The sequence below is a fragment of the Scomber scombrus genome, chromosome 9, assembly GCF_963691925.1.
Source record: "Scomber scombrus chromosome 9, fScoSco1.1, whole genome shotgun sequence".
NCBI classification, from domain to species: domain Eukaryota; kingdom Metazoa; phylum Chordata; class Actinopteri; order Scombriformes; family Scombridae; genus Scomber; species Scomber scombrus.
The window spans coordinates 338,718-359,733 of record NC_084978.1 but is presented as its reverse complement, the minus strand read 5'-3'; the positions used below and the strand labels follow the sequence as shown (position 1 = coordinate 359,733).

The 21,016-nt window shown below is 39.1% G+C and overlaps 1 protein-coding gene across 1 annotated transcript; it reads right to left on the bottom strand.

The window, feature by feature from the left end:
• Positions 1–319: 319 nt before the first annotated feature.
• On the bottom strand, positions 320–19,632 carry b4galt1l (DP-Gal:betaGlcNAc beta 1,4- galactosyltransferase, polypeptide 1, like). The gene is given in 8 exon segments (XM_062425501.1): positions 320–1,326; positions 1,329–1,372; positions 2,786–2,890; positions 2,976–2,998; positions 3,000–3,099; positions 4,062–4,249; positions 7,682–7,917; positions 18,821–19,632. Coding segments are annotated over 8 exon segments (1,092 nt in total). The 5' UTR covers positions 19,134–19,632; the 3' UTR covers positions 320–1,243.
• Between the last annotated feature and the right edge of the window lie 1,384 nt (positions 19,633–21,016).

Here is a 21,016-nt window from a genome sequence, read left to right as displayed (position 1 = left end):
CACACACACACACACTCACACACACTCACTCACACACACACACACTCACTCACTCACACACGCACACACACACACACACTCACTCACACACACACACTCACACACACTCACACACACACACACACACACACACACTCACACACACTCACACACACTCTCTCTCTCTCACACACACACACACACACACACACACACACACACACACACACACACACACACACACACACACACACACACACACACTCACACTCACACTCACACACTCACACACTCACACACACACTCACACACACACACATTAAATAAACACAGAGGCGTATCAGGTTTATTAGGTTGTATTTTACTGACAGCTTCCCTCCACCAACACATTCAACCCTCTCAAACTATTTAAGGCACATTTTTTTTAAAGTGATTCAATCGATAAAAAACAAGAAAAGATTTTTTGGTCAACAAACAAACACAAACACCTCAAAGTGATTAAAGCTATTCAACAATCAATAATTAATAATCAATAACGCTGCTTCCTGTTTGCTTTAAATAAACTCTTTGGTTCCAGCAGTTCGGATAATAAGGACACTTAAAATCAACCAATCAGATTATTGCTTTGATATTCTGGTTAAATGCACACAGACACACACCCACACACACACACACACACACACACACACACACACACACACACACACACACACACACACACACACACACAGAGACACACACACACACACAGAGTTGCTGTTCTGGTTCTGATCCAGAGATTCGATCAATCAGTTTCTGATCAGTTCAATATCTTCACACACACGAAGACTCAGGGCTTCCCGTGTTTCCATGGTAACTGCTGATGGTTGCTACAGGTTGCTTGGTTGCCGTGACGCTGGATTTTACGGCGGCTCCTGAACGCGTCGCTGATACAAACTGTTTTTGGTTTTTCGTCTCTGGATCAGAATCAGGACTCATTACCCATAAACCCGCACTCTGATTGTCTCTGAGTGATTTTCAGAATAAAAGCCTGGTGCAGTAAACAGCAGCAGCAGCAGCGTCTGACTGGCAGACGGAGGCAGCCGATTGGTCACACTCGTCCAATCAGTGACGAGTCCTGGAGGCACCGGCCTGCAGTCCGTGTTCGGTGGTGCAAAAAAAACAACAAAGAAGAAACGTGTCAAAGGCACGTTTGGTTTTTACTGCATGTCATCCTGCGCTCAGCTGATCGCCTGTCGTCATGGTTTCCACACGTCCACCGTCGTCATGGTTTCCCCACGTCCACCGTGATCTTAGTGAACAGATCGAACCTCTCCGTCTTCACCACGCTGTAGGACAGAGAGTTGATCCATCTTTGTACATCGTCTCTCTGGTGTGAGCGATCCTGTCGAACCTGATCAATAACATGATCAATAACATGATCAATAACATGATCAATAACATGATCAATAACATGATCAATAACATGATCAATAACATGATCAATAACATGATCAATGACAGGATCAATGACAGGATCAATGACAGGATCAATGACAGGATCAATGACAGGATCAATGACAGGATCAATGACATGATCAATGACAGGATCAATAACTGGATCAATGACAGGATCAATAACAGGATCAATAACATGATCAATAACAGGATCAATAACAGGATTGAGTTGTTGTCATAGTAACTGTCAACTGTTGTTGTCATAGTAACTGTCGAGCTGTTGTCATAGTAACTGTCAACTGTTGTCATAGTAACTGTCAAGCTGTTGTTGTCGTCATAGTAACTGTCAAGCTGTTGTTGTCGTCATAGTAACTGTCAAGCTGTTGTCATAGTAACTGTCGAGCTGTTGTCATAGTAACTGTCAACTGTTGTCATAGTAACTGTCAAGCTGTTGTTGTCGTCATAGTAACTGTCAAGCTGTTGTTGTCGTCATAGTAAACTGTCAAGCTGTTGTTGTCATAGTAACTGTCGAGCTGTTGTCATAGTAACTGTCGAGCTGTTGTCATAGTAACTGTCGGGTTGTTGTCTTCATAGTAACTGTCGTGCTGTTGTTGTCATAGTAACTGTCGGGCTGTTGTTGTCATAGTAACTGTCGAGTTGTTGTCTTCATAGTAACTGTCGAGCTGTCGTCATAGTAACTGTCGAGCTGTTGTTGTCATAGTAACTGTCGAGCTGTTGTTGTCATAGTAACTGTCGGGCTGTTGTCATAGTAACTGTCGAGCTGTTGTTGTCATAGTAACTGTCGAGCTGTTGTCGTCATAGTAACTGTCGTGCTGTTGTTGTCATAGTAACTGTCGAGCTGTTGTTGTCATAGTAACTGTCGAGTTGTTGTCTTCATAGTAACTGTCGAGCTGTTGTCGTCATAGTAACTGTCGTGCTGTTGTTGTCATAGTAACTGTCGAGCTGTTGTTGTCATAGTAACTGTCGAGTTGTTGTCTTCATAGTATCTGTCGAGCTGTTGTTGTCGTCATAGTAACTGTCGAGCTGTTGTTGTCATAGTAACTGTCGAGCTGTTGTTGTCATAGTAACTGTCGGGCTGTTGTCATAGTAACTGTCGAGCTGTTGTTGTCATAGTAACTGTCGAGCTGTTGTTGTCATAGTAACTGTCGGGCTGTTGTCTTCATAGTAACTGTCGAGCTGTTGTTGTCATAGTAACTGTCGAGCTGTTGTTGTCATAGTAACTGTCGAGCTGTTGTCGTCATAGTATAGTAACTGTTGGGCTCTTTATGTTTAAGTACTGTATGACCTCATTGTTTGAAGATGAGGAAGATGAAGAAGATGATGAAAGAAGATGATGAAGATGTCTTACCTCTGAGGGTTGGGTTCGTTCTTCTTGTCTCGGTCGTGTCGGATCATTCGACATTTCCCGACTTCTCCGCTGGGCCTGGAGATGGTCATGCCTTTAGACGCCAGCCTGGGGGTCAGAGGTCAGAGGTCACATCCAGACAGCTGAGCTTTATATGTAAATGTTTCTGGCTGTTGTCATGGCGACAGCGTACCTGTTGAAGATGTCGTCGTCCTCAGCCCCCCCAGCCCCAGTAGTTGTTAGGGAAGCCGTTGATCTTCAGGAACTGTTCCTTACTCATCGAGGACACGCCCCCAAAATACTGATTATAGGGTAACCTGCAGCACAGGTAATCAATACACAGGTGATCAATACACAGGTAATCAATACACAGGTAATCAATACACAGGTGATCAATACACAGGTAATCAATACACAGGTAATCAATACACAGGTGATCAATACACAGGTAATCAATACACAAGGTAATCAATACACAGGTAATCAATACACAGGTGATCAATACACAGGTAATCAATACACAAGGTAATCAATACACAGGTGATCAATACACAGGTGATCAATACACAGGTAATCAATACACAGGTGATCAATACACAGGTAATCAATACACAGGTAATCAATACACAGGTAATCAATGTGTGTGTGTGTGTCTCTGTGTGTGTGTGTGTCTCTGTGTGTGTGTGTGTGTATGTGTGTGTGTGTGTGTATGTGTGTGTGTGTGTATGTGTGTGTGTGTGTATGTGTGTGTGTGTGTGTGTGTGTGTGTATGTGTATGTGTGTGTGTGTGTCTCTGTGTGTATGTTGGTGTGTGTGTGTGTGTCTCTGTGTGTATGTTGGTGTGTGTGTGTGTGTGTGTGTGTGTGTGTGTGTGTATGTGTGTGTGTGTGTATGTGTGTGTGTGTGTGTCTCTGTGTGTATGTTGGTGTGTGTGTGTCTCTGTGTGTGTGTGTGTCTCTGTGTGTGTGTGTGTGTGTGTGTGTGTGTGTGTGTGTGTCTCTGTGTGTGTACAGGAAACAGGAAGTGAGGAGTTGAGCAGATGGCGTTGTTTTTCTTCCTCTGTGGTATCTCTGTCAGCACTTCCTGTGTTAAACTGAGGTCACATGACTCGGTAGCTGATGGTTAGAGTCAAATTATTTAAACTATCACAGTCTGTCTCATCTCCCAGTACCTCCCAGTATCTCCAAACACCTCTCCTGTCTCTTTAAGGCCCCCCCCCCCCAGAGGTGCTCCTGTCTCTTTAAGGCCCCCCCTCAGAGGTGCCCCCGCCCCGTCTCACCTGAAGCCGAACTTGTCCATGGACACAGACAGGTGTCTGGGCTGGCTGAAGCACTTGTAGGTGTTTCTGTCGTCCATGGGGATCAGATCCACGTCGCTGAACACGAAGCAGTCGTAGTCGTAGTCCTTCAGCGCCTCCGTGTAGCCGATGTTCAGCAGCTTGGCCCGGTTAAAGATCACGTCTCCGTCCTGGTCGGCACAAAAACACACCGAGGTCAGCACCTGGTGCTGCGGTTTACAGAGCCGCTCGGCAGACAGCGAACACACCGATCAATATTATTGATCATCTGGAGTTTGTGTCCAGCAGGTCAGAGGAGAATATCTGACTCCACTGAGTCTGCAGCAGTACAGAGGATTATTACTGCTTTAAAGTTTAATAAAACATAAAGAGTTAAAGTTTAATAAACATAAAGAGTTAAAGTTTAATAAACATAAAGAGTTAAAGTTTAATAAAACATAAAGAGTTAAAGTTTAATAAACATAAAGAGTTAAAGTTTAATAAACATAAAGAGTTAAAGTTTAATAAAACATAAAGAGTTAAAGTTTAATAAACATAAAGAGTTAAAGTTTAATAAACATAAAGTTTAATAAACATAAAGAGTTAAAGTTTAATAAACATAAAGAGTTAAAGTTTAATAAACATAAAGAGTTAAAGTTTAATAAAACATAAAGAGTTAAAGTTTAATAAACATAAAGAGTTAAAGTTTAATAAACATAAAGAGTTAAAGTTTAATAAAACATAAAGAGTTAAAGTTTAATAAACATAAAGAGTTAAAGTTTAATTTACAGACTGTTATAAACACATCTGGTTCAACTTTGACCAACAAATGTTTTTTACAAATAATATTAATATTATAATATTAATATTATAATATTAATATTATAATATTAATATTTAATGTGTTATTAATGAACCCTGATGTCACAGCTCAGGTGTGTGCATGGTTGCTAGGCAACCAAGACCTGAAAGGAGATCTCAGGTGTGATGTGATGTTTACGAGTTGAGACACACCTGAGTGTATGTGTGTGTGTCTCTGTGTGTGTGTGTGTGTGTGTGTGTATGTGTGTGTATGTGTGTGTGTGTGTCTCTGTGTGTCTCTGTGTGTGTGTGTGTATGTGTGTATGTGTGTGTGTGTGTCTCTGTGTGTGTGTGTGTGTGTGTGTGTGTCTCTCTGTGTGTGTGTGTGTGTCTCTCTGTGTGTGTGTGTGTGTGTGTGTGTGTGTGTGTGTGTCGTTCCTGCTGGTGGAAAAAAGAAGCAGCCAGAAAAAAAGAGTAGAAGAAGAAGCCCGTATTACCCACCCAGCCAACACGAGCTGCTATTGGCTGAGACCAAGCAGGGGGCGTGTCTCAAGAGCTCCAGCGACCTCAGCCATTGGTCAGAAATGCCTGACATGCAGAGGAAGAGGAGGAGGAGGAGGAAGAGGAGAGAGAGAAGAAACAAACGTGAGTCAGAATCAGCAGTGTAGAAGCAGACAGCAGCAGTGAAGTCACAGTGGACAGATCATTAGTATTGATTAGTAACTGATCAGTTTATTCAGAGTACACACACACACACACACACACACACACACACACACACAGACACACACACACACACACACACACACACACACACACACACACACACACACACACACACACACACACACACACACACACACACCGACACACAGACACACACAGGGTGAGTGAAAGCAGAGAAGAAGAACAAAACATGTCGTGAGTAAAGACAAACAGCACAAAGATCAGGTTTCAGGTTTCAGCTCCGTCTGTTTCACAATCTCACCCAGAATGCACCAGGAGGAGGAGGAGGAAGAGGAAGAAGAGGAAGAGGAAGAGGAGGAGGAGGAATTTCTGCTTTTAATCCATTTAGAGAAAATATATAAGAGGATTATGGCAAAAATGTCTAAGTGGTGTAACCATAAAAACTTTGTACCAAATAATTCAACTTGCTTAAAAACAGTAAATAGTCAATAAAACACCATATCAACTAGTTTGGCATGATCTTACATTATAACTTTATATTAAATAAAGGTAATGGAATACAATTGTTCTACATATTACATTTACTCTGGTTACCATGGAGATCAGGAACCATTTACATGTTTTAAATGAAGTCATTATTAGTATAAGTCCACAAATACACTGTAGGTGATAAAATATGTAATATTTATCATTCTTTTGTGGTTACACCATTTGACATTTTCAGGAGCATTCAGTCTTACTTTTGGTAAAAAATGGTGCAAATGTCATTTCAAATGATATAAAACCAACAAAAATACTAAATGTACATTTTAACAAACCTGATGCTGCTTTTAAATCTAGTTTAACTGATTTATTAATTCATCATCTTACCAACACTTATTAGTTACTGACCCACGTTCCTCTTGTTCATACTGACTAATAAAAGATGCCGTTTAAAACTAGTTTTTAACATCTGTTTAAGGTCTTTTTCTGAATTCATCCATTTATAAAACAATTATTAAAACAATAAAACCTTAATTCCACATTGATCCAGTTTTCTCTTATTGATCTTTTTTAACATATTGATTATATTGAACTGGGCGTAACTTAAACGTCCATGATGTCTTGCTGCGGAGCCGCTGAGTTCAGTCTGAATTTATCTCCCATAAAACCCACAAAAATACTAAATGTACATTTTAACAAACCTGATGCTGCTTTTAAAACTAGTTTAACTGATTTATTAATTCATCATCTTACCAACACTTAATATCACTGACTCTGCTGCGTTTCTAACAGTAACTTTTGGGTGATGATGGATAAACACACACAGGTGTAACACAGGTAACCTGATCAGCTGACACTAATCTGTCTGAGGTTTCATGCTGGTAGTTAACAGCAGTCAGTGTGTGTGTGTGTGTGTGTGTGTGTGTGTGTGTGTGTGTGTGTGTCCTGACTGTATCCGTACTGGTGGAGCACATGTGGCAGAACGTGTTGCAGAAATGCATTCTGGGAGTTGGAGTTGACCTCAGTGGTATTTAAAGTGTGTTTGATCATTAAAATACACACTGAGTGTTTGAGCAGCTTTAAACATTTAAACTGACTTAGAGAGAACAAACTGTTCTGTTTCAGACCCATGACTACACACACACACACACACACATATATACACACACACACACACACACATATACACACACACACACACCGATGTATTCAACATGATCATTATCGTTATTTATCGTCAGTTTTTAAACTTTAGTATTTTTCTTTTTGAGGATTTTTAACGTTTTCAGCTGCAGACGCCTCCCTCCCTCTGATTGGCCGACTGTTTCTGAATGACACACGCTCCGGCCAATCACAGGCAGAGACTCAGTGATGTCACTGTGGACGATTGAGTTTCCCTCTATTAACACCTGATAGTGACTTCACGGTGACATCACGGTGAGGTCATGGTGACATCACAGCGACATCACAGTGAGGTCACGGTGACCACAGTGACATCACGGTGACCACAGTGACATCACGGTGACCACAGTGACACCACAGTGACCACAGTGACATCACGGTGAACACAGTGACATCACGGTGACCACAGTGACACCACAGTGACATCACGGTGACATCTCAGTGACATCACGGTGAGGTCAGACGCCTACCTGGTTGATGACGTAGACTCCGTAGTCCAGCTGCTGTCTCTGCAGGATGGGGTGCAGGTAGTACAGCCAGTATTTCAGGTGTTCGTCTCTCTTGCGGAACGGGATGATGATGGCGACCTTCGCCAGCGCCTCGCAGCCCGCCGGCCTGAACCGCCCCCCCGCCTGCAGGTTGGGGTTATCCTTCTTTATCTGCTCCAGATTCACCGGGGTGTTAAACTCCACACGCAGAGGACCCACTGCAACCAGGAAGAGGACTCATTACTGTATTCAGCCAGTCAATCGGTCAGTCAGTCAGACAGACAGACAGTCAGTCATTCAGTCAGTCAATCGGTCAGTCAATCGGTCAGTCAGTCAGTCAAACAGTCAGTCAGACAGACAGACAGTCAGTCATTCAGTCAGTCAGACAGTCAGTCAGTCAGTCAGTCAATCGGTCAGTCAATCGGTCAGTCAGTCAGACAGTCAGTCAATCGGTCAGTCAGTCAGTCAAACAGTCAGTCAGACAGACAGACAGTCAGTCATTCAGTCAGTCAATCGGTCAGTCAATCGGTCAGTCAGTCAGACAGTCAGTCAATCGGTCAGTCAGTCAGTCAGTCAGTCAGACTGTTTAACATTTAACCCTTTACATGCTGCTCAGGTCTTATTAGAGACTGATTATAGAGACTATGAGCAGCATGTAAAGGGTTAAACATCGAGCACACAGTCGGAGCTTTATCTGAGATTAAAGGGCGAGTCCACAGTTTTTACACAAAAGCTGCAAATACAAACAAAGCAGTGAGTCAGAAATGATTAAAGCTCTGTGTGGAGGGGGGGGGGGGGTAATTATATTTATTATATTTATTATATTTATTATATTTATTATATTTATTATATTTATTGTATTTATTATATTTATTGTATTAAAACATGAATTTTAACGGCTGTAAACTTTGAGCTTTTCTCAGTGAAAGCAGAAGTTCAGCAGCTGGAGTCTGAAACATAAACAACAGATTATGTCACTGGGGGGCAACGGGGGGCAACAGGGGGGCAACGGGGGGCAACGGGGGGCCAGGTCACAGCTGAGGAAACAGAGACTCTGCTCTCTGATATTAACTCTGAATATCAGCTTGATTATTGATGGTTATGTTTCACGTCTCTAACAGCTGACTGAGCTCATTCTGGGAGATGCTGACTGTCGAGTCGGTACTAAAGTGTGACGTCATCAGACTGCCGGCCTCTGATTGGTCAGAGAGTCACTGGAAGAGTCATGAGCCGTCCCACACAAGAATCAAACCCGGCATCTTTAAATACCAACAACAGCGTTACAGAGATTAGTTTCTCTTCTCTTGCTTTGTCTCATACAGCAGCAAGTACACCATCGCCTCCATGTCCTCCATTGGTTTTGTGTTTGTGTTGCTATGACGACCTCGCTCACGTTGAGGAGGAACTATAGTAATGGAAAAGGTTCCTGGTACCGAGCCGAGCCGAGTAGAGCTAGAACTGTATAGTGGAAAAGCACCATCAGTGTCCTCTTAACACCTTGATGTTAAGCGTTGCTCGTGTGTTGTTTAACATCGTCATGGTAACGGGCCTTGACGTAAACTCACATAGCTCATATTTTCTCTTCACTTTGAAACAAACCACACGTGTGCTGCTGTCAATCAAACTCAGACACGCCCCTCCGCCTGCTGTCAATCACACTCAGACACGCCCCTCCTCTGTAATACTGATAATTAAGGTGAATTAATTTATTTTAGCCTGAAGGAATATTAGTGATGTACTTTAAACCTGATGTTAGCTCAGCAGAGCCTCAGGTATCAGCTGTTTATATAACAAACCGGTTCTACAGGTTAATGAAGGTGTGACAGCAAAGCTATTCATACCTGTTCATACCTGTTCATACCTGATCATACCTGATCATACCTGATCATACCTGATCATACCTGTTCATACCTCACAATACATTACTGTATTAATATTAACCTGATGATACATTACTGTATTAATATTAACCTGATGATACATTACTGTATTAATATTAACCTGATGATACATTACTGTATTAATATTAACCTGATGATACATTACTGTATTCATATTAACCTGATGATACTTTACTGTATTAATATTAACCTGATGATACATTACTGTATTAATATTAACCTGATGATACATTACTGTATTAATATTAATATTAACATTAACCTGATGATACTTTACTGTATTAAGGAAAGTTTCATGTTGGACTTTTAATCGATTCATGTTGTTTCTCTGAGCCTGAAACATAGAACCGAACAGAACCGAGTCTTACCGAGCAGAGGAGATGTTTCAGGACATTTCTGCAACTTCTCTCCCGGTTCTTTGGGTTCATCTACCGGTTCTTTGGGTTCATCTACCGGTTCTTTGGGTTCATCTACCGGTTCTTTGAGTTCATCTACCGGTTCTTTGAGTTTATCCGCCACCTCCGGGGCTCTCTCCCTCTGGTTACCGGGCTCACCAGGAGAAGCACCGGGACCCACGGTAGAGACACCGGGCTCATCGGGAGAGGCACCGGGACTCCCGGTAGAGACACCGGGCTCATCGGGAGAAGCACCGGGTCTCCCGGTAGAGACACCGGGCTCCCCGGTAGAGACACCGGGCCGGTGTGACTGCTGGTTCTGCGTGAAGGCGAAGCGGATGTCCAGAGAGCGGACGTAGAAGACGAGAGTGACGGAGATGTGGAGGAAGCAGAGCAGCACCACCAGCTTACAGGTCCGGTGCAGGAGGTGGAAGTTCCCGGTGGAGTCTCCGGTCATCCTGGCGGAGAAAACTCCCAAAAAGATCAAACCGAGCTGCGAACCGCGAGGAGAAGTAGTAGAGGAAGCTGTGCTGCCTGCTAGCTGCTGCTCTGTGTCTCCATGTTGGCTCAGAGTTTACTAGTTACACTCACACACACTCACATTCAACACGGAAACACCCAAAAACACGCACGAGCACCGGAAACGCTGCTGTCACAGGAACATCAGCTGGCAGCTCGGTGAGCTTCCGGTAAAGTCTCGGTCTCCGGTAGCTGCGTCCTTAAACTAACGAGACAAACCGGAAAAGTCCTCGTGCGCTTTATTAAATTGAAGTCCAGAAATAAAAACCAACAGCTGTTAATAAAAGCTGCAGACCGACGGCAGCGACGTCTCACCGACTAACTCCACAAACTGTACGGTTCAACGAACCGCTGACACCAAACTGACAAGGGGACGAAACCAAGCGTTACACTTCCGCTGGGGAAACTTCACAATAAAACATTTACGCGCCTTCAAAATAACGCGCCATTAAACAGAAGTGGAAAATATCTCGAGTCTGGTGTTTAGAAGAAGTACTGAGATACTTTACTGCAGTAAAAGTACAAATACAATCATTTAAATACAGTTTAATGTAGTATGCAGTATTACAGTAAAAGTACTGCAGTATTATAGTGATGTAGTATGCAGTATTACAGTAAAGTACTGCAGTATTATAGTGATGTAGTATGCAGTATTACAGTAAAAGTACTGCAGTATTATAGTGATGTAGTATGTAGTATTACAGTAAAAGTACTGCAGTATTATAGTGATGTAGTATGCAGTATTACAGTAAAAGTACTGCAGTATTATAGTGATGTAGTATGCAGTATTACAGTAAAAGTACTGCAGTATTATAGTGATGTAGTATGCAGTATTACAGTAAAAGTACTGCAGTATTATAGTGATGTAGTATGCAGTATTACAGTAAAAGTACTGCAGTATTATAGTGATGTAGTATGCAGTATTACAGTAAAGTACTGCAGTATTATGAGTGATGTAGTATGCAGTATTACAGTAAAAGTACTGCAGTATTATAGTGATGTAGTATGCAGTATTACAGTAAAAGTACTGCAGTATTATAGTGATGTAGTATGCAGTATTACAGTAAAGTACTGCAGTATTATGAGTGATGTAGTATGCAGTATTACAGTAAAAGTACTGCAGTATTATAGTGATGTAGTATGCAGTATTACAGTAAAAGTACTGCAGTATTATGAGTGATGTAGTATGCAGTATTACAGTAAAGTACTGCAGTATTATAGTGATGTAGTATGCAGTATTACAGTAAAGTACTGCAGTATTATAGTGATGTAGTATGCAGTATTACAGTAAAAGTACTGCAGTATTATAGTGATGTAGTATGCAGTATTACAGTAAAGTACTGCAGTATTATAGTGATGTAGTATGCAGTATTACAGTAAAAGTACTGCAGTATTATGAGCGATGTAGTATGCAGTATTACAGTAAAAGTACTGCAGTATTATAGTGATGTAGTATACAGTATTACAGTAAAAGTACTGCAGTATTATGAGTGATGTAGTATGCAGTATTACAGTAAAAGTACTGCAGTATTATGAGCGATGTAGTATGCAGTATTACAGTAAAAGTACTGCAGTATTATAGTGATGTAGTATGCAGTATTACAGTAAAAGTACTGCAGTATTATGAGTGATGTAGTATGCAGTATTACAGTAAAGTACTGCAGTATTATAGTGATGTAGTATGCAGTATTACAGTAAAAGTACTGCAGTATTATAGTGATGTAGTATGCAGTATTACAGTAAAAGTACTGCAGTATTATGAGTGATGTAGTATGCAGTATTACAGTAAAAGTACTGCAGTATTATAGTGATGTAGTATGCAGTATTACAGTAAAGTACTGCAGTATTATAGTGATGTAGTATGCAGTATTACAGTAAAAGTACTGCAGTATTATGAGTGATGTAGTATGCAGTATTACAGTAAAAGTACTGCAGTATTATAGTGATGTAGTATGCAGTATTACAGTAAAGTACTGCAGTATTATAGTGATGTAGTATGCAGTATTACAGTAAAAGTACTGCAGTATTATAGTGATGTAGTATGCAGTATTACAGTAAAGTACTGCAGTATTATAGTGATGTAGTATGCAGTATTACAGTAAAAGTACTGCAGTATTATGAGCGATGTAGTATGCAGTATTACAGTAAAAGTACTGCAGTATTACAGTAAAAGTACTGCAGTATTATAGTGATGTAGTATGCAGTATTACAGTAAAAGTACTGCAGTATTATAGTGATGTAGTATGCAGTATTACAGTAAAGTACTGCAGTATTATAGTGATGTAGTATGCAGTATTACAGTAAAAGTACTGCAGTATTATAGTGATGTAGTATGCAGTATTACAGTAAAGTACTGCAGTATTATAGTGATGTAGTATGCAGTATTACAGTAAAGTACTGCAGTATTATAGTGATGTAGTATGCAGTATTACAGTAAAAGTACTGCAGTATTATAGTGATGTAGTATGCAGTATTACAGTAAAAGTACTGCAGTATTATAGTGATGTAGTATGCAGTATTACAGTAAAAGTACTGCAGTATTATGAGCGATGTAGTATGCAGTATTACAGTAAAAGTACTGCAGTATTATGAGTGATGTAGTATGCAGTATTACAGTAAAAGTACTGCAGTATTATGAGCGATGTAGTATGCAGTATTACAGTAAAAGTACTGCAGTATTACAGTAAAAGTACTGCAGTATTATAGTGATGTAGTATGCAGTATTACAGTAAAAGTACTGCAGTATTATAGTGATGTAGTATACAGTATTACAGTAAAAGTACTGCAGTATTATGAGTGATGTAGTATGCAGTATTACAGTAAAAGTACTGCAGTATTATAGTGATGTAGTATGCAGTATTACAGTAAAAGTACTGCAGTATTATGAGCGATGTAGTATGCAGTATTACAGTAAAAGTACTGCAGTATTACAGTAAAAGTACTGCAGTATTATAGTGATGTAGTATACAGTATTACAGTAAAAGTACTGCAGTATTATAGTGGTGTAGTATGCAGTATTACAGTAAAAGTACTGCAGTATTATAGTGATGTAGTATGCAGTATTACAGTAAAAGTACTGCAGTATTATAGTGATGTAGTATGTAATATTACAGTAAAAGTACTGCAGTATTATGAGTGATGTAGTATGCAGTATTACAGTAAAAGTACTGCAGTATTATAGTGATGTAGTATGTAATATTACAGTAAAAGTACTGCAGTATTATGAGCGATGTAGTATGCAGTATTACAGTAAAAGTACTGCAGTATTACAGTAAAAGTACTGCAGTATTACAGTAAAAGTACTGCAGTATTATAGTGATGTAGTATGCAGTATTACAGTAAAAGTACTGCAGTATTATGAGTGATGTAGTATGCAGTATTACAGTAAAGTACTGCAGTATTATAGTGATGTAGTATGCAGTATTACAGTAAAAGTACTGCAGTATTATAGTGATGTAGTATGCAGTATTACAGTAAAAGTACTGCAGTATTATGAGCGATGTAGTATGCAGTATTACAGTAAAAGTACTGCAGTATTATAGTGATGTAGTATGCAGTATTACAGTAAAGTACTGCAGTATTATAGTGATGTAGTATGCAGTATTACAGTAAAAGTACTGCAGTATTATGAGTGATGTAGTATGCAGTATTACAGTAAAAGTACTGCAGTATTATAGTGATGTAGTATACAGTATTACAGTAAAGTACTGCAGTATTATGAGTGATGTAGTATGCAGTATTACAGTAAAAGTACTGCAGTATTATAGTGATGTAGTATACAGTATTACAGTAAAGTACTGCAGTATTATAGTGATGTAGTATGCAGTATTACAGTAAAGTACTGCAGTATTATAGTGATGTAGTATGCAGTATTACAGTAAAAGTACTGCAGTATTATAGTGATGTAGTATGCAGTATTACAGTAAAGTACTGCAGTATTATAGTGATGTAGTATGCAGTATTACAGTAAAAGTACTGCAGTATTATGAGCGATGTAGTATGCAGTATTACAGTAAAAGTACTGCAGTATTACAGTAAAAGTACTGCAGTATTATAGTGATGTAGTATACAGTATTACAGTAAAAGTACTGCAGTATTATGAGTGATGTAGTATGCAGTATTACAGTAAAAGTACTGCAGTATTATAGTGATGTAGTATGCAGTATTACAGTAAAAGTACTGCAGTATTACAGTAAAAGTACTGCAGTATTATGAGCGATGTAGTATGCAGTATTACAGTAAAAGTACTGCAGTATTACAGTAAAAGTACTGCAGTATTATAGTGATGTAGTATGCAGTATTACAGTAAAAGTACTGCAGTATTATAGTGATGTAGTATACAGTATTACAGTAAAAGTACTGCAGTATTATGAGCGATGTAGTATGCAGTATTACAGTAAAAGTACTGCAGTATTACAGTAAAAGTACTGCAGTATTATGAGCGATGTAGTATGCAGTATTACAGTAAAAGTACTGCAGTATTACAGTAAAAGTACTGCAGTATTATAGTGATGTAGTATGCAGTATTACAGTAAAAGTACTGCAGTATTATAGTGATGTAGTATACAGTATTACAGTAAAAGTACTGCAGTATTATAGTGGTGTAGTATGCAGTATTACAGTAAAAGTACTGCAGTATTATAGTGATGTAGTATGTAATATTACAGTAAAAGTACTGCAGTATTATAGTGATGTAGTATGCAGTATTACAGTAAAAGTACTGCAGTATTATGAGTGATGTAGTATGCAGTATTACAGTAAAAGTACTGCAGTATTATAGTGATGTAGTATGTAATATTACAGTAAAAGTACTGCAGTATTATGAGCGATGTAGTATGCAGTATTACAGTAAAAGTACTGCAGTATTACAGTAAAAGTACTGCAGTATTATAGTGATGTAGTATGCAGTATTACAGTAAAAGTACTGCAGTATTATAGTGATGTAGTATGCAGTATTACAGTAAAAGTACTGCAGTATTACAGTAAAAGTACTGCAGTATTATGAGCGATGTAGTATGCAGTATTACAGTAAAAGTACTGCAGTATTACAGTAAAAGTACTGCAGTATTATAGTGATGTAGTATGCAGTATTACAGTAAAAGTACTGCAGTATTATAGTGATGTAGTATACAGTATTACAGTAAAAGTACTGCAGTATTATGAGCGATGTAGTATGCAGTATTACAGTAAAAGTACTGCAGTATTACAGTAAAAGTACTGCAGTATTATGAGCGATGTAGTATGCAGTATTACAGTAAAAGTACTGCAGTATTACAGTAAAAGTACTGCAGTATTATAGTGATGTAGTATGCAGTATTACAGTAAAAGTACTGCAGTATTATAGTGATGTAGTATACAGTATTACAGTAAAAGTACTGCAGTATTATAGTGGTGTAGTATGCAGTATTACAGTAAAAGTACTGCAGTATTATAGTGATGTAGTATGTAATATTACAGTAAAAGTACTGCAGTATTATAGTGATGTAGTATGCAGTATTACAGTAAAAGTACTGCAGTATTATGAGTGATGTAGTATGCAGTATTACAGTAAAAGTACTGCAGTATTATAGTGATGTAGTATGTAATATTACAGTAAAAGTACTGCAGTATTATGAGCGATGTAGTATGCAGTATTACAGTAAAAGTACTGCAGTATTACAGTAAAAGTACTGCAGTATTATAGTGATGTAGTATGCAGTATTACAGTAAAAGTACTGCAGTATTATGAGTGATGTAGTATGCAGTATTACAGTAAAAGTACTGCAGTATTATAGTGATGTAGTATGTAATATTACAGTAAAAGTACTGCAGTATTATGAGCGATGTAGTATGCAGTATTACAGTAAAAGTACTGCAGTATTACAGTAAAAGTACTGCAGTATTATAGTGATGTAGTATGCAGTATTACAGTAAAAGTACTGGGTTAGGGTTAGTGAAGGATTTAGTGCCATCTAGTATATAACTGTAACTGTAACTATAACTATAACTATAACTATAACTGTAACTGTAACTATAACTGTAACTGTAACTGTAACTATAACTGTAACTGTAACTGTAACTGTAACTATAACTGTAACTGTAACTATAACTGTAACTGTAACTGTAACTATAACTGTAACTATAACTAACTGTAACTGTAACTAACTATAACTGTAACTATAACTAACTGTAACTGTAACTAACTATAACTGTAACTATAACTGTAACTATAACTATAACTATAACTATAACTGTAACTGTAACTGTAACTATAACTGTAACTGTAACTATAACTATAACTGTAACTGTAACTGTAACTATAACTGTAGCTGTAACTATAACTGTAACTATAACTGTAACTGTAACTATAACTATAACTATAACTGTAACTGTAACTATAACTGTAACTGTAACTGTAACTATAACTGTAACTGTAACTGTAACTATAACTGTAGCTGTAACTATAACTGTAACTATAACTGTAACTGTAACTATAACTATAACTATAACTATAACTGTAACTGTAACTATAACTGTAACTGTAACTATAACTGTAACTGTAACTATAACTGTAACTATAACTGTAACTGTAACTGTAACTAACTGTAACTGTAACTATAACTGTAACTGTAACTATAACTGTAACTGTAACTGTAACTGTAACTATAACTGTAACTATAACTATAACTGTAACTGTAACTATAACTGTAACTGTAACTAACTGTAACTGTAACTATAACTGTAACTGTAACTATAACTGTAACTGTAACTATAACTGTAACTGTAACTATAACTGTAACTATAACTGTAACTGTAACTGTAACTAACTGTAACTGTAACTATAACTGTAACTGTAACTAACTGTAACTGTAACTATAACTGTAACTGTAACTATAACTGTAACTGTAACTATAACTGTAACTGTAACTAACTGTAACTGTAACTGTAACTAACTATAACTGTAACTATAACTGTAACTGTAACTGTAACTATAACTGTAACTGTAACTATAACTGTAACTGTAACTGTAACTATAACTGTAACTGTAACTGTAACTATAACTGTAACTGTAACTATAACTGTAACTGTAACTATAACTGTAACTATAACTGTAACTGTAACTGTAACTATAACTGTAACTATAACTGTAACTGTAACTGTAACTGTAACTAACTGTAACTGTAACTATAACTGTAACTGTAACTGTAACTATAACTGTAACTGTAACTATAACTGTAACTGTAACTGTAACTATAACTGTAACTGTAACTATAACTGTAACTGTAACTATAACTGTAACTGTAACTATAACTGTAACTATAACTGTAACTGTAACTGTAACTATAACTGTAACTGTAACTGTAACTGTAACTGTAACTATAACTGTAACTGTAACTATAACTGTAACTGTAACTGTAACTATAACTGTAACTGTAACTGTAACTGTAACTATAACTGTAACTGTAACTATAACTATAACTATAACTGTAACTGTAACTATAACTGTAACTATAACTATAACTGTAACTGTAACTGTAACTGTAACTATAACTGTAACTGTAACTGTAACCGTCTGGTTTCATATCAGATGAAACTAAACAGACTTCCTGCTCTATGACATCACTTCCTGTCACCAACACAAACACATTTGATATACCAGCAGCTCAGAGTTCAGGTCTTCATGCATCACGTTGTTATTGTTCTACATTAAAACGAATCAGCTGCTGACGTAAAGGAACATTTAATATTTACTCTTTATTTATTTATTTAGTATTAAATATCTTCAGGTTGTTTATTCAGCAGCTCAACAAACAGGTTCAACAGGTGAGTCTCACCTGCATGTTCTCATGTAGGAAACATTTCAATCTTATTACCAGATTATAACCACACATTATTGATTATCAGATTATTGATTATCAGATTATTGATGATCAGATTATTGATGATCAGATTATTGATTATCAGATTATTGATTATCAGATTAGTTCATTTAGTTTCTCTGATGACTGAAAATCATTTAAAACTCGTAAAACTTTAAAAACAAACATTTGAAGAAGTTTAAGAATAAAAAAGTGAATTTAAGACGTTTTGTGATGAACTGACGCAATACCTGATCGGGATGTGACGTCACTGACAGGTTCAAAAAATGACACGTTTCTTTGTGTTTTCACACAGCTGTAAACATCTGGCAGGATTTCAGAATAAAACAAACATCTGGATGTTGTAATCCAGGAAAGTTTCATGTTTCTATGATCTGATTGATTGATTTACTGATTTACTGATTTAACGGTTTATGGAACATAAAACCGAACAGACCCGAGTCTTACCGAGTATCGGCGATGTTTCAGGACATTTCTGTAGCTTCTCTTCCGGTTCCTCTGCTTTCTTCACCTCCGGGGCTCTCTCCCTCTGGTTACCGGGCCCCCCGGTAGAGGCACCGGGACCCCCGGTAGAGACACCGGGACTCCCGGTAGAGGCACCGGGCCGGTGTGACTGCTGGTTCTGCGTGAAGGCGAAGCGGATGTCCAGAGAACGGACGTAGAAGACGAGAGTGACGGAGATGTGGAGGAAGCAGAGCAGCACCACCAGCTTACAGGTCCGGTGCAGGAGGTGGAAGTTCCCGGTGGAGTCTCCGGTCATCCTGGCGGAGAAAACTCCCAAAAAGATCAAACCGAGCTGCGAACCGCGAGGAGAAGTAGTAGAGGAAGCTGTGCTGCCTGCTAGCTGCTGCTCTGTGTCTCCATGTTGGCTCAGAGTTTACTAGTTACACTCACACACACTCACATTCAACACGGAAACACCCAAAAACACGCACGAGCACCGGAAACGCTGCTGTCACAGGAACATCAGCTGGCAGCTTGGTGAGCTTCCGGTAAAGTCTCGGTCTCCGGTAGCTGCGTCCTTAAACTAACGAGACAAACCGGAAAAGTCCTCGTGCGCTTTATTAAAATGATTTAAAGTCCAGAAATAAAAACCAACAGCTGTTAATAAAAGCTGCAGACCGACGGCAGCGACGTCTCACCGACTAACTCCACAAACTGTACGGTTCAACGAACCGCTGACACCAAACTGACAAGGGGACGAAACCAAGCGTTACACTTCCGCTGGGGAAACTTCACAATAAAACATTTACGCGCCTTCAAAATAAAACCTTTACGCGCCTTCAAAATAAAACATTTAAGCTGCGTTCAGACCAAAAGCGTCTGACGCGAATTGAGCCGCAAGTCTACGTGACAATGAACGTAAATGTCGCGATAACACGCGATTTTATATCAGGCGGCTGCGATATGAATGAGTGAATCAAGCATCTGAAGCGGCGCGAATAAAGTTGGAAAAATGTAACTTTTCAGGCGACATCCAATCAGCGGCGAGTTTCTCCCGACGTCACAAGCGCGAATGAAGCGATGATCCAAACATGTGTATTTATGATCAAGCGGCGCGATGGAAGCGATTCAGACGCGTCAGACGCGTTTGGTCTGAACGCAGCTTTACGCACGTGCCATTAAACAGAAGTGGAAAATATCTCGAGTCTGGTGTTTAGAAGAAGTACTGAGATACTTTACTGCTGTAAAAGTACAAATATAACCATTTAAATACAGTCAGGGATTTAGGTCATATATGAGATCAATGCAGATAATATATAAGATAAGAAGTACTTTATAAACCTCACTGTTAGTTTATTATTCTCTGGAACACGTTTATTGGGACCAGGTGGGATTCATCATGTTTACGACTGTTTGGTGAATCTGACTCGTAAATTCCACCTCACGAAAAAAAACAAGACAGATTTAAGAAAAAACTCCGAACATGTTCTTACATCTGGCCCAAGGACTCAGGGGATTTTCACAATAAAGCTCTGAGCACGTTGACCCCAACACACCAGATCCAGTCTTCCTCTTTAACAGCATCACGCTCTCCTCTCCTCATCAGTCACCAACACTTCTGCCAGACCTCAGTTCACCATCTGTTTACGTCTCTGCTCTGAACCCAGTCAGGCATCTATACTGCAGGTCATTCCCCCCTCTCTCTCTCTCTCTGTCTCTCTCTCTCTCTCTCTCTCTCTGTCTCTCTCTCTCTGTCTCTCTCTCTCTCTCTCTCTCTCTCTGTCTCTCTCTCTCTCTCTCTCTGTCTCTCTCTCTCTGTCTCTCTCTCTGTCTCTCTCTCTCTGTCTCTCTCTCTCTCTCTCTCTCTCTCTGTCTCTCTCTCTCTCTCTCTGCTCTCTCTCTCTCTGTCTCTGTCTCCTCTCTCTCTCTCTCTCTCTGTCTCTCTCTCGTCTCTCTCTGTCTCTCTCTCTCTGTCTCTCTCTCTCTCTCTCTCTCTGTCTCTCTCTCTCTGTCTCTCTCTCTGTCTCTCTCTCTCTGTCTCTCTGTGTCTCTCTCTCTGTCTCTCTCTGTCTCTCTCTCTCTGTCTCTCTCTCTCTCTCTCTGTCTCTCTGTCTCTCTGTCTCTCTCTCTCTGTCTCTCTGTCTCTCTGTCTCTCTCTCTCTCTCTCTCTGTCTCTCTGTCTCTCTGTCTCTCTCTCTC